This window comes from Acipenser ruthenus, chromosome 1, assembly GCF_902713425.1.
Source record: "Acipenser ruthenus chromosome 1, fAciRut3.2 maternal haplotype, whole genome shotgun sequence".
NCBI classification, from domain to species: domain Eukaryota; kingdom Metazoa; phylum Chordata; class Actinopteri; order Acipenseriformes; family Acipenseridae; genus Acipenser; species Acipenser ruthenus.
The window spans coordinates 81,393,279-81,407,266 of record NC_081189.1 but is presented as its reverse complement, the minus strand read 5'-3'; the positions used below and the strand labels follow the sequence as shown (position 1 = coordinate 81,407,266).

At 37.3% G+C, this 13,988-nt stretch overlaps 1 protein-coding gene across 23 annotated transcripts in view; it reads left to right on the top strand.

Moving 5' to 3' along the window:
- LOC117421196 (calcium/calmodulin-dependent protein kinase type II subunit delta) overlaps positions 1-13,988 on the top strand; it is a 144,728-nt gene that overhangs the window by 105,885 nt on the left and 24,855 nt on the right. For 13 of the 23 annotated variants that reach the window (XM_059030822.1, XM_059030846.1, XM_059030874.1 and 10 more), the window contains exons 7-12: positions 6,207-6,309; positions 7,394-7,477; positions 8,092-8,186; positions 9,671-9,793; positions 10,133-10,216; positions 10,558-10,600. In XM_059030822.1, coding sequence (XP_058886805.1) covers positions 6,207-6,309; positions 7,394-7,477; positions 8,092-8,186; positions 9,671-9,793; positions 10,133-10,216; positions 10,558-10,600 — 532 coding nt within the window. Of the gene's footprint in view, positions 1-966; positions 1,040-6,206; positions 6,310-7,393; positions 7,478-8,091; positions 8,187-9,670; positions 9,794-10,132; positions 10,217-10,557; positions 10,601-13,988 lie in introns of all 23 variants that reach the window. The other 10 variants (XM_059030833.1, XM_059030840.1, XM_059030848.1 and 7 more) reach the window with 1 other exon arrangement.

Genomic DNA, 13,988 nt, shown 5'->3' with positions numbered 1-13,988 from the left:
GCGTCTCAGACGGGTCAGGTTCAATTTATTTTCACACACGCAATTTATTTTAGACGCACTGTTTAAAAGTATTTTTTTCACAGTAAAACAGGTTTAAAAGGCACTGCATGTCAACAAGACACCTAGTACTGCATTTCCAGCCCCACCCCACCCCTTGTTCACTGTATTTTTCACATACTTCTTCATATGTCGTGCATACCGATAAATCATCTCCTGATCACTCGTTTTATCACCAAACTCCTCAATAATGCGATCCAAGTTATTATTTTATTACTATAACATCTCAAAAAGCTCTGCAAATGTCCGTGATATTCTTTGCTTGCTGGATGCATAAGCAGCTATCTTGTTTGTTTATGGCCGTGTTATCTCTGTGGTGCCGGGGCTATCTGTATTGCTCAGATACGCCCCTTTTTTTTGGCTTCCCCCGGCTCCTATCGGTCTCACTCGGCCATTGAATGGTTTTCTCGACTTTTTCCGGAGAAAAAACGACTAGAGACCTGTTTTTTACGTCTTTTTGATGATGTCAGACAGGGTTCGACATTGGACCGGAAAGGGAAAATTGTAATGTCGGACCAGGTCCGACATAGCACCACAAAGGGTTAACCTTCAAGGTTTGTGCGTCCATTATTCGCATCAGGCTTGAGGGAAAAATTACGCTGAGATCTGTGACTGCAGTCTTTTTGATCCCTCCGGGGCGGAGTCACGACTGCGTCACAGACTCAAAGGAGCAGCTTTGGTATAAAGTAATCAGGATTCGGCTTTTGGAGGTAAATAGCCATTCAGTAATGGTTACGTTTCTATTTCAGGGAACCAGGGTTATGTAAGTTCTGGGGCATTTTTTTCTTTTTGGCTGCCAGAATCCACGGTTGATTGCTATGTGTCATGTTTAACCCTGTCTCAATGAGGTTACACAGACAGTGAGTGTCAGCTTGGAACTAACACACGCCCCCTGGTGTTTGCATGCAGTCATTGCATTCAGCAGATCCTGGAGGCTGTGCTACACTGCCATCAGATGGGTGTGGTCCACCGGGACCTGAAGGTGAGTAGTGACGTTGGAATAGACAAATCACTCAAAACCTCAATACGTGCAGTTGTGCATGCAAGGTAGTCCACATATGGATCTTGCATTGAAGTGGTACACAAAAGGCCCTTTTTGTGGTAATCTAAACAACGCTGGTATTTAAACACACCAATTTATTAATCTATTTAATAGACACAAATATATCTTTTAAATATGCCTGAGGAAATTCTTAAAATAAGCAAGCTAACTGACGCTGACCCACAAATTAATTAAATATTTATACAAACTAACATTTTGTTTCACTTCTGTTTAGCCAAACTGACATGATGTCATAACCAATAACTAATAATAAGACAGAAAAAGGTTACAATACAACTTATATGTGGGAAAACATTCTTTATGAAATAATATTTACATTCAAAAGGGACCTTTGTTTACATAGTCTTTAAACTGAAGAAATGTCATCTGGAGTGCAGTAAGTTGCAGGTAGTAATAAATAACCAAGAATAATTAAACAATTCAAAGGAAAATGTCAAAACACAGACGTTTGCCATGATCCCTTAGAGTGAACAAATTCCCTGGCTGCCAGCTTTACTTGTAGATTGCAAGAATTCATCTTACTGGTATTGGATAAAATGCATTATGTGTTGCAGCATTGCCTCTGTGCAGTGTCAGTAGCCTAATACAGTTGGTCATCTTGATTTATTTTAAATAAAAAAATTGAAATAGCTGTCCTTATAATGATGAGGTAGTACAGTGCTCCCGCTTTATAAAGCTATAGTCGGGAGCCATAGTTAAAAGACCATGCTATATGTATTTCCGCCTTAAAACAAGCATGACAGCGCTAGTGGAATGGCATTATGGGACAAATGGGAGCCATGACCATGCTGCATTATAACCGATTCACTGTAGATGCATTAATACCTAAAATGTTTAAAATAATGTAATTGTCATTTACTTATAATAATAATCAGTATATAATCAATCACTGCAGGTCTTCCTCAATGGTGTAATTTAGAACCAGTTACTTTTTTGTTCTATAATGGTAATTACCTGACTCATTTGTTATGTGCACTACCTTGGCAACATGCATGACCGTAGAAAACGGTCTCCGACGATGTAAGATGCCGGTTATTTCGACCCTAATTGAACCATTACTTTCTCTGCTGAGTGACAAGGCTGCTGCCAGCTCTATTCTGCTGCTGCCAGCTCCATTCTGCTGCTCAGTCTAGTAATTCATCTCCTGCCCTGTACTAGCCTACTAATTGGTAGCTCACTCATGATGTTCCGCCAAACCAATCCTACTTAATAATGGACACAGGGGCATATTTTCCAAACTTTTTCTCCTGTATGTGATCTTCTGATGCCAACCAAAAATTGGCAACTAATTCAACCCAGAGTTATGGCCACTAAGGGTTTACCACAAAAAACATGTAAATACAATTTACTTTAGCATCATTTTGTGTAAAAGGTGAAAACAATGCTAATGTTATCAAGTCAACATTTTGTTTTCTTTCAAGGAATACAAACTGATGTAACTTACAGCACGGGGGTAAATGTTTTGTGAATCTGGCTCGAAGTGCAAGTTTAAAAATGATTTTAGGTTAACAGTGATTTGAAAATTGAGTGTAAACTTCAAACGCTCTCATAAATAGTTGAAACAGTTTTAATAGACTGCAAACTTGATTTAGTTAACCAAATGGGCTTATGAAACAGTCCTTAATTAACACTTTTATGTGTGACATGATCCAATCCCTGACGTTGGTGGTTTGTTTAAGATTTTGTATTTTGAGAAAGAGAAATTACTAAATGTTTGACAAGTAAACCTAGCCAGCATTGTGAACTATAATGTGGAAGTACCAATGGAATTAAACTGTTTTTGTATTTTATATATTATTGACAAATAATAACAATGTTTATCATAGCGTTCAAAAAGTAGAGATACTGAACTCATATTGCTAAATTAAAATAAAATAAAATGCTGTCATCAGCTTTTTAAAAATTCTCTTTTGGGGTGGCGGCTTCTAGGTATGGAAGGGTTAATGTGCAAGGAGTTACAGTGATTGCTTCAAAGGCAGCTCCTAAAGGTGGCAAACATTTTGTTCTGAGGACATCAGAGCCCAACAGTGCCTCCTGTGGTGTTTGTTTTAGAGGGTTTGGTTTATATGAATAATGAGTCGTATTTTCCACTGTGATATGTAAAGGCTTGCTTATTTGATTAAGCAAGGTCAAACAATGATGTTATATTCACACTTTCTGTAATTATGCATACTTCATATTTTCCTTTTAAAGAGGAAGTAGCGGGGTTCTGAAAAATATAGCTTAATACATGCCCACGTGTTGCTACAACTGTTTAAATAACGTACCTGTAATTTATTTTCATTGTTAACATCCTGACAACTTTTTACACTTATAACTTTAAAGTCTGTTTCAAAGCTCTTTTCAAAATGTCCGCTCTAGTGCACTGATAGTGTAAGGATTATTACCCACATTGTCAAACAGGTAACACAGCAATAACGATCCATGATGTGGTACGGAACAAGAAAGACAGAACGGAACAAGAAAGACAGAACACTTATGGGTTTTTTTTTTGTTTGTTTTGTTTTTAAATCGCTCTTCCTGCAGTGATTTAGAGAACAGATCTCAAACCCCAGTGCAGTAAAGCGGACATTTTGAAATGCGCTACCCCATATATTGCATTGGAAAAGTCACACACCAAGGTGCAGTAGCTGTTTCTAAAAGGAGTACTTGTTATCAGTTTAAAGGTGTGGTGTCCAACTCTTTAAAAAAAACAAAAAAAAACACATGTATTAAAGCCAGTGCTGAAAATAAAAACTATATATATAAGGAACAAAAAGAATTCCCTAAGGGCCTAATTACTATCTGAGATAAAAACAGAACTTGCAGATGTCATGTATAACTAGGGCTTCTGATTTTCGGTTTTAACCGATAAAAACCAATGAAACGCCCGATACAAAAAATAAATGAAATCAGTATATAGCCAATAAGCACCGGAAAAACACTGGAAATGATTACTCAATTTACACTGACTTCACCCCTTTCCCATTTAAAAACCTACTACCTTTCCAAGTGCAGCTGGGCAATGTCCCTCCTTTCTGACTTGTATCATTGATTTGTTCTGAATACTTTAAACCCACCCCAACTACTGAGTGGCAGCAAATTTCTAAATTTCTATTGGAGACTCAGCTTGAAAGATTTAAAACGAGATTACAATTATGAATGGAGGCTTGTTCGTGGGATTTAAAGCTGTATTAAAGTTACAGAGGATTTAAAACAGAATTGCAAATTATGGCGAAATGTAAAAAAATGCCTACACACAACAACCCCAGAAGAATTTTGTTGCGTAAGACAGCAAAGGAAAGAAGGTACATCTTAAGTGTGCAAGTACTGTCAAGTTACTATACATATTGTGACAGAATAAAAATGCTCATGCATTTTAGAAAGTAACCAAAAACAATAATGCCATCCAGAAGCCCTATTTATAATGTTCTACTGCTGCAAGTAGTAGCAACTGAACTATAGGATAATGCAGTAATAAACAACAAGGGTTTCTGTTTTGGTGTAAAATTGTACATGATTGTGGGTCACTGCAGTTTTAAAAGCTATTTTTCCTATTTCTGTTACTATAATTTTTTTCCCCTCTGATTTGTTGAAGTTTTCACATGCTGCATTTTGAAAGTTTTTGACTTGTGGTGTGTCCCCTTGTATTCCATTGAGAGGAAGTTGTCTGGTGAAACACTGTGAAATATAGGAGTTTTTCTCTTTTCTGAAGGTAGATTCAGTACCCATATACTGTAAAAACAATCTTACTCCAGTAACTAGCAGAGGGACCTCACAAACTCACCGTGTTTCACACTTACACACAAAGGGAAATAAAGGTGGAGCTGACCCAACCTAGAAAATGTCAAACACTTCTGAAAGCCATAATAACTGAAAACTTCAATGACAATAAGAAATAGACTAAAATGGGAATGAAGCTAATGCAATTAATGAAGATGGTGTAACATTTTAGCCAGTACTCCTTCAAGAAAGGTTTAAAACTGCAGAAGGTATATGCACAACTCTAAACCTTTATTATAGAAGGTTACCTTTGAGGGGTTTACTGTCACATTTATAGAAAAACATGCAACCATACAAACTAACTTTTCCTCGATACTACTCAAAGACAATAGCAAATAAGCACTCTCAAAGCTTCTAATTCCAAATCATTTTTTTTTTATTTTTTTTATTTTTTTTTTTATTTTTATATCCTGAATGAACAATTCCAAATTGAACAGGAAACTACTTATAATACCAAACACTAACGGCTGCTACACACCAGACGCGATGCGTCAAGCGAACCTGCAGCAATGCGACAAAATGAATAGAATTTAGACAGGCCACACCAGGGCGACACTGGAGTGACGCAAAATCAATAGAATTGAATCCTATTTTTTGTGATTTTGTCGTGTGACAACTAGGGAATTGACCAATCAGAGAACAGCTTCAATGCACGTGGTCCAGCAGGGTGAAGCATTCAAAATAACAGAGGAAAAAATAATACTTGCCGTGGAAAAATATGACAAAGATCATCACAATTAAAAAGATACAGATTTCAAAGGTAATATATGGGAGCCCATTTCGAAGGCACTGGATAAGCCTGGTGTGTATGATCTGGTGCCATATATGTTGAAATGCCGTCAGAGAAGGCACTTCTAATTGCTACATCATGTTGACGAATATGTACCAGTCTTGATCATAGTTTTGTCAATAGCAATTTTTTTATAGTTTTATTCATCTGGCAGTTTTCTAGTCTGTTGCATCACCTCTGTGTCGCTTCTGGTGTGTATGGTCATGTCGCTGTGAAAGTATCTTGTTGCCCAATGAAAAATCACATCTCTTCTGGTGTGTGGTAGCCTTAAACAGTGACTTCTGTAGAAAATTCCGAATCCTAGTGTGCAAATACTAGTGTGCAAATACTAGAGGTGCTTGTCTTTTTAAACGTACACAAACCAGGTCTTTTACTCCGAGGAAATCCAATTTAACACACACTTCTGTTGCATTGGTTTTGGTTTTGCATATCCCTTGGAATGGTTATCATTGTGTAAGATCATTTGTAGTAAATAAATAAATACATAAATGAGTATTTGACTTTTTCTAAAACTCCTTTCTCTTTGAAACAAAGCCAGAGAATTTGCTTTTAGCTAGTAAATTGAAGGGGGCGGCTGTGAAGCTGGCAGATTTTGGATTGGCTATTGAGGTTCAAGGAGACCAACAGGCCTGGTTTGGTAAGTAAATAATATCATACAGTTTCAATTTTGAATATCTCTAACTTAGTATTGTATTTAGACTGTCTTACTTATGAACAACAATATAAGTTTGGTTAGGTGTTGTGTTGCACCAAGGCTTATAGCCAAGTAGGATTAATGTAAACAGGTGGTTGTTAAGTGAATAAATGGCTCATAGTTGCCAGCTCCAGTCCTTGCCATCTCTATACCTTATTGGCAAAACCCACTGATTACTGACAGTCTTAGAGTAGATGAAGTATTATTGAAAGAGTAAAGCCTCATGGTAAAAGGGTATATAAGTAGTGCTTAGTTATGACTATATTTAGTTGCATTAATGTAGCATTTTAAGCTGTAAAGGTTTAATCCTCTGGCACACTATATACTGCTGAGATGAATAATTCTGTTGTATTGTATTCTGGTGCTACCTGAACACTTATGTCACAAGGCTTGAGGGTAGGTAACAGCATTATTCTGAATTATGCCATAAAGCATGCCTTAATAACAAAATGGTCTTGCTACTGCTTGAAATGTAACCCATTTTATGTTAAAGAGGTCTAAAGCAAATCAGGAAGGAAGGGGCAATAGCATACATCTTCCTGGTAACTTCCTAAGCTGTTTCCAAGAGGTTGTGCAGTACCATACTGTACAATCATTTGGAGCCAAAGCTTTCATTACTGTTTTCATGATTTGGGCTTGTATTCTGATCCCTCCTGCCGCTTCCCTTTATGTCACCTTCTATTGGCCAATCATAATAAAGAATTTACTGCCACCATCAAATCTTTTGGCTTGTGACCCACTGGTCTTATGTTATTCAACTATAATTTCTGTAAATCCATGTGGATTGCAGGGATGGAAAATAAGACTCTGATTGCATATTGTAGCAGTTTTACCCATTCCAGGTTTTAATACAAGCTTGGTTAGTCACAGTGTATATATATAACACGCGCATGTCTGTCTTATTAAACCCATAGTAAAACCAGGAATGGATCAAACCGATATGCAATGGGAGTTTGATTTCCATCCCTGGGATTGTGGTTTTGCTCCTTGTGCTACGTGAAATTAACCCTTTGGTTCTATTCTGCAGGTTTTGCTGGTACCCCAGGTTACTTGTCACCTGAAGTGTTACGCAAAGATCCTTATGGAAAGCCAGTGGACATGTGGGCTTGTGGTAAGCTGCTTCTATGTATTGTCTTGCTAATCTGAGATTCACCAATGATAATTTCTTATACATATTAACCTTTTCCTTACCACTATATACACCCTTGTATCCAGTTAGGCCACACTTACACATTTAAGAGGGCTTTCAGTTATTTCCAGTTATATATTTTTTCAGCATACCCCTAGTAGTATCTGAAACAATCAAAGCATCTCTCTGGTGATATTTGACCAACGTCTAAATGGAAAACATCCTTTATGAACGTTTACCATAGTAAATGCACAGCAAAGTGTAATGAAGCATAGTGAAAGCATGGTAAAGCATAGGTAAGCATTGTAAAGAACAGAGCGGTATGGTAAAGCATATTAATAACCATGGCAAACCAGGGTAAATTATGGTAAATATGTTGTACAAACATGGGGAAAAGCATGGTAAAACTGCATACATTAAGTGGTTTTATAAGGGATGTAGTTCGATAGAATGTTTTAAATATTTTATTTCCATGTCCAAAATGCTCATGGCCTTGTCATTGTTCTTCCAGATCCTTCCTAGGCACTGTTGTTATCAGCTGTGATGTCTTCTTCTAAGAAGGGTTTCATGTATTCCTGTCTGTTTAATCTCTGCAGGAGTTATTCTCTATATTCTGCTGGTTGGCTATCCTCCATTCTGGGATGAGGATCAGCACAGGCTCTACCAGCAGATCAAGGCCGGGGCCTATGATGTAAGTGGGCAGCGGCCCTGCTGAGAACCCCCTTTCATACCAAGCAGTTGGATATATTAATGAATGCCAGGTTATGGGTTGAGCAGTACTTGTAGTGTGTGTTGCTATGATGATGTTTAATTCTGTAAAGGGTTGATAGGGATTTCATTAACATTAAAACAAAGTAGGGGGTTGGGTGATGCAGCAGGTTAATTCAGTAGCTTCTCTTGCTGTTCACCCCTGAAGGCAAGGGTTTAATCATGGCTCTGGTGACAAGATAAATACATTTGGTGATGTCAGCATAGCCCCCAGTCCACAGAACTATACAGTTCAGCAAAACAGGCAACTCTTCTCAGTCTTCTGAAACAAAATACTGTTGAATCTGCTTATAACAGGGAAATAAACAGGATTTACAGTAACAGAAAACAGTGAAACCTATTATACAAACTAATTGTATAAAGTTTGTTCAGGTTGTAGAAGTACCACTGCAAAATTGTTAAGATTGGCATTCCCAATCAAGAAACCTCCAGAAACAATTACAGTATGTTTGAATTGTCACATTCATTGCTGGTTGGATCTATAGAATTTCCAATGTGCAGCTGCCACTTGATCACCTAAAACCTAACCATTCAAACATTGATCTGCAAAACTGTAATGATGCAGTGATGGAAATAAGACTCCTTTTGCTTAACAGTTTCCCCATTCCAGGTTTTTAAATGAGCCTGATTAACCACAGTATAAAGGTACAGTAATAAACTCATAGTAAAACCAGGAATGGATCAGACTGCTATGCAGTGGGAGTCTTCTTTCTATTCCTGTGGTGCTTTGTACATTAAAAGGATATTAAAAATGTCACAGTTATTGGAACATTTGTGTCACCTGGGGATTTAAAGAAATCTGGTACAGTAGTACTGTACACTTATAGAGTAAGTCTGTGTGGTCCCATGGTTAAAGAAAAGGGCTTTTAACCAGGAGGTCCCCGGTTCAAATCCCACCTCAGCCACTGACTCATTGTGTGACCCTGAGCAAGTCACTTAACCTCCTTGTGCTCCGTCTTTCAGGTGAGGCGTAATTGTAAATGACTCTGCAGCTGATGCAGAGTTCACACACCCTAGTCTCTGCAAGTCACCTTGGATAAAGGCGTCTGCTAAATAAACAAATAATAAAAAATAATAAGTAGCGGGGTTCCGAGAAATATAGCTTAATACATCCCCATGTGTTGCTACAACTGTTTAAATAATGTACCTTTAATTTATTTTCATTGTTAACATCTTGACAACTGTTTACGCTTTTAACTTTAAACTCTGTTTCAAAGTTATTTTCAAAATGGCCCTTTCTGTTATCGATGAGTGATGAAAGAAAACTGTATTCATCCATTATTTCAAAAGGATGTCTGAACTTGGCCGAAACTTGCGTCTACTTGATTTACTTTCTTTTAAGTTTTACCAAAGAAAACTGTATCCTGTTATTCAATATTTTGTCTAATGTATAACCTGTTCTATTAGTTTCCGTCACCAGAGTGGGACACCGTGACTCCCGAAGCCAAAGATCTCATTAATAAAATGTTAACGATCAACCCTGCCAAACGAATCACTGCTACTGAGGCACTCAAACACCCGTGGATCTGTGTAAGTTAACATTCACATTCCAGTTCTAAAATACCAGGATGTATGTGCGTTTACTTGTGTAATACAGGTTTTCCTAAGGGGTGTGGAGTTCACTAAAAGGATGATCAATTTTAAACCATTATGAATACACATCTGTTTATCTAAAGTAACCAGCTGCTTAAATGTGTTATTGAAGAATGCATTAGTTATGTGTCAACCTGTCAATTTTAAATAGATATAAAAAATAAATACATATGCAGTATGTGTAGGGATCTTTTTTGGCAGACAAGCAAATGTGCAAAACAGCTGCTATTATCAAGCATGTCAGTTAGTTTAAAAAAAATGTTGTTCTCATTACAGCAACGCTCCACTGTGGCTTCAATGATGCACAGGCAGGAGACTGTGGACTGCTTGAAGAAATTCAACGCAAGGAGAAAACTAAAGGTATAAAGGGGGTTTGTTGTTGCAGGGGTGCAGTGCTTTAGCTTATTGGTGGGTACTTTCAATTTCAATGTGGCATTTACTGCTCCCAATGCACATAATTGAATGACATGTCTATAGTTATTTTAAATACCAGGTCACTAGGGCATAGTGTAGTGTAAATGAATATTTTAATGGATTTAATAAGTATGAAAAATAATGATTACCTTCTACCAGCAACTGTAGACATTTTCTTTTCCTAAGTTAGCAATTAATTTGCATTCTGGAGGGTTTGTGGTGGTGTTTATTTATTTTTTTAATTTTAAGTTACTGTTTATAAATTTGTCTGTCTTCTCTGTTTTAAGGGGGCTATTCTTACGACCATGCTGGCCACCAGGAACTTTTCAAGTATGTTTTGGTGCTTTGTGTATTTGTGAAGGTTTCTTAATATGTTTCTTAATGCATCTATTTAACTTTCAGGTAGAAGAAAGTTTGTCAGGCTATAGTCAAATGCACACGAAGCAGAAGGATATAATAGAAGCTACAGAAATGTAAATATGACTATTCACAGTAGGCTCACGGAAGACATGAAATGCATGCTTCCAAATACAGTATTACTGTCACATTCTTTTGTTTTGCTCAGCCGGTGGTTTGCATGTAATCAGGACAAGGTGGCAGTTGTTTTTGATGTGACAAACGTGAGAACCGACCATGTCTTGTTTTTAACTATATCAAATGATTGGCTGTTCTGTAACGGGTTATCCATAAGAACCACCTGGCTTCATGAACTAAGTAAATCACCTTTTACATTACAAGCACAGCCAGCTTTCCAATTATTGGGGGGTAGCATCTTTTTTTTAGGAGGCTTGAGATCTAAATGGCCAGCAATGGGGAGGAGAGATTAACTGTGTATCTGGAGATCCAAGGAAGTGAAGATATCCAAAGTACTATGAATACTGTACTGGATAGTTTACAAAATGGCAACATTAGTAAATAATATTAAAGCTTCCATTAGCTTTTGCCAGTATCTTGAAATAGGCTGACAAATGCATTAAAGGATCTCCAGTGTTATTAACTCTTTAAACTCAGCCCTATTTCTTCCTGTTTTTCACTGTTTTCATGTATGTATGTGGAACTACTGGATAGTTTGTGTTGCATGCGTATAACATATCAAATGAAAGGCCACACAATTTCTTTTCATATTATGTAAGTTGCAACAGGTTAATGTGGTAGAGATGAGAATATATGTATAAAATAAAAAAAAAACACTGGTCACTGCTATATATTTTGTAAATATAAATGGCTCAAAAAAACACTGCACCATTGAACTTCAATATGAAATAAACATGGGGAAAAAAATGAAACAAATTGTGTGAAAAACAACTGTTTTGGTAGCACTTTTACCAACCGAGCATAATCACAACTTTGAACAAAACAGAATATGGAACACTGAAGAGAACTAGTTATAATTTTACATGCTCAGGCCATGTCCCTTTACTTTCTGTGCCATTCTGTAAAGCAGCTCCTGTCTGGCACAAACACAGTGGATAAAACTCTCTGTCTCTGTCTCTGGTCTGTAGCTTCTCTAACAAGCTCTCTCTCTCTCTCTCTCTCTCTCTCTCTCTCTGAACTACGTATGCAGTTATTGCTGATATTGCTACAAAGTTGAGATTCTAAGCTTTCCAACGATACTGCCCCTTTCCATCTAGCTGCTAAAATGACAGAGCAATCGACTCATAACGAAACCTACGCATGTGAACCCTGTCACATGATGAGTGGCTTACCTTCAGGCGATCATAGCTCCAGCTAAGATACCGCTTTCAAACACTGAATATGTCGTTGGAAAGCACTGAGTCTGTACTTTTAAACAAACCACGCAGGTGGCTTTTACATTCCCTGAGTAATATGCACGTAAAGCCGGCACACCAAAACAAATGGGGCTGAGTTTAATTAAAGAGAAAAGTTCTGGATACGTATCTGCATGTTGATTGATAATAAGATTAAATAAGCCATACTAAACATAGTTACTTATTGCTGTATAAATACAGCTGTACATGTAAATCCAAAATAGCTACATTCACTTTGACACGCCCTATAAAACATTTCATGTGTTTCATTACATAATAGTTCCTACAGAGCCTACATACACAGGTTACTGAGTAGGTTTATTAACAACTTGTTGAGAAAAGGGTAGTGGGTGTTCTAAAGGGTTTTTTTTGGAAACAGAATGCTATGAAACAGAACAGCATGGCAGCAATGATACTGGCCTTTTGATCCTTTGGTAGAAACAAGCACGGTTTTCCAAACCATGATTGAGATTGTTTGTTTGTTTGTTTGTTTGTTTGTTTGTTTGTGTTTGCTTGCCTGCTTCATTTCTGCTGGGGAGGGTGACGGATGCCAGACCCTATTTGAGATTGGGATTTACTGGGGAATATTAAATGACCGATTGCTGAATAGAAACCTTTTCTACTTTCATTGCTTACTACCTCAATCATGACCATATGACCTCTGTACCTAGCTCGGCTGGTTGCTCCTGTAGTGTAATCACATTGGGTGCCACCTTCAGTCACCTATAAGAAATGTTACTACTGACAAGCTGAGTCTTTCCAATGTTGTGTAAAATTACTTGTACCATACTTGCCAGCATTTGGAAACTGTTCAGCGGGCCTCTCATCCCCTGGGGGGGTGGGGGGGTTATATGCATCATACACATGGGAGGGGTCATTCACAAAAAACAGTCTTAACTTATAATAATAGACATATCCCAACTCAACACCACACAAACAGACAGAATGAAACATTCGTAAGTTAGTGATCAGCAGATGTGTCAGCCGCATAAATAAATGCTTTTCTATGTGTAAATATCAGGACTTTCTTCCTATGCTTTGGGACCATATAGGGACTGTTGGCATGTATGTTGTACTTATTTGGAAGGTGTGAGCTACCAAAGAAGTGCATGTTTTCAGGGTAACCGTCAACATCCATACATTCTGTTTAATGTAACATCTTTCCAATCCGTTCTAGTTAAAAATATATATTGTATGTATGTATGTATGTATGTAATATATGTGTGTGTGTGTGTGTGTGTATATATATATATATATATATATACATATATATAGTAATGAAATCAGTGGGTGCAGTACCTTGTCTTCTCTTCAAAACACCAACCAGGAAACCAGGGTGTAATGAAAACACCGTAGCGTGCGTTTATTAAACAACGCAAGCAAACAAACTCTGGCATGTGCTCTCTTATCTCTGTCTTATTTCCTCTCCTCTTTATCAGGTTCTCCCTGTCCCTTTTAAAGGGGCTCTAATTACCCCAATTAGCCCAACTGAAAAAACACTTAAACAATAAACAATAAATCACTTAAGAGTCCTTCACCAAGATGGACTCCTTAGAGACAGGAACATTTACCAAGATGGAGTATATGTCCCTAACCCCAGGGTCCTAATGCCTCCAAATTATGGTCCGGGACATACACGTCATCACAATATATATATATATATATATAGATAGATAGATAGATAGATAGATAGATAGATAGATAGATAGATATAGATATCTTACTATAGAAAATGTATAGCAAGATATCATGCAAAGGAAACACACATTCTATGGTACTGGGTGTATATTGTACTGTACTGGGTTTATTGTACTCAGAGATTTTTGTTTGTAATATGGTACACATTATACTTTTGTTTTTCAGCTAATTCAGAATGTATACATATTGAAACAATATTTGAACATGAAAACCAATGTTCAAATAATAACATATCACCTGGTGACAATAGA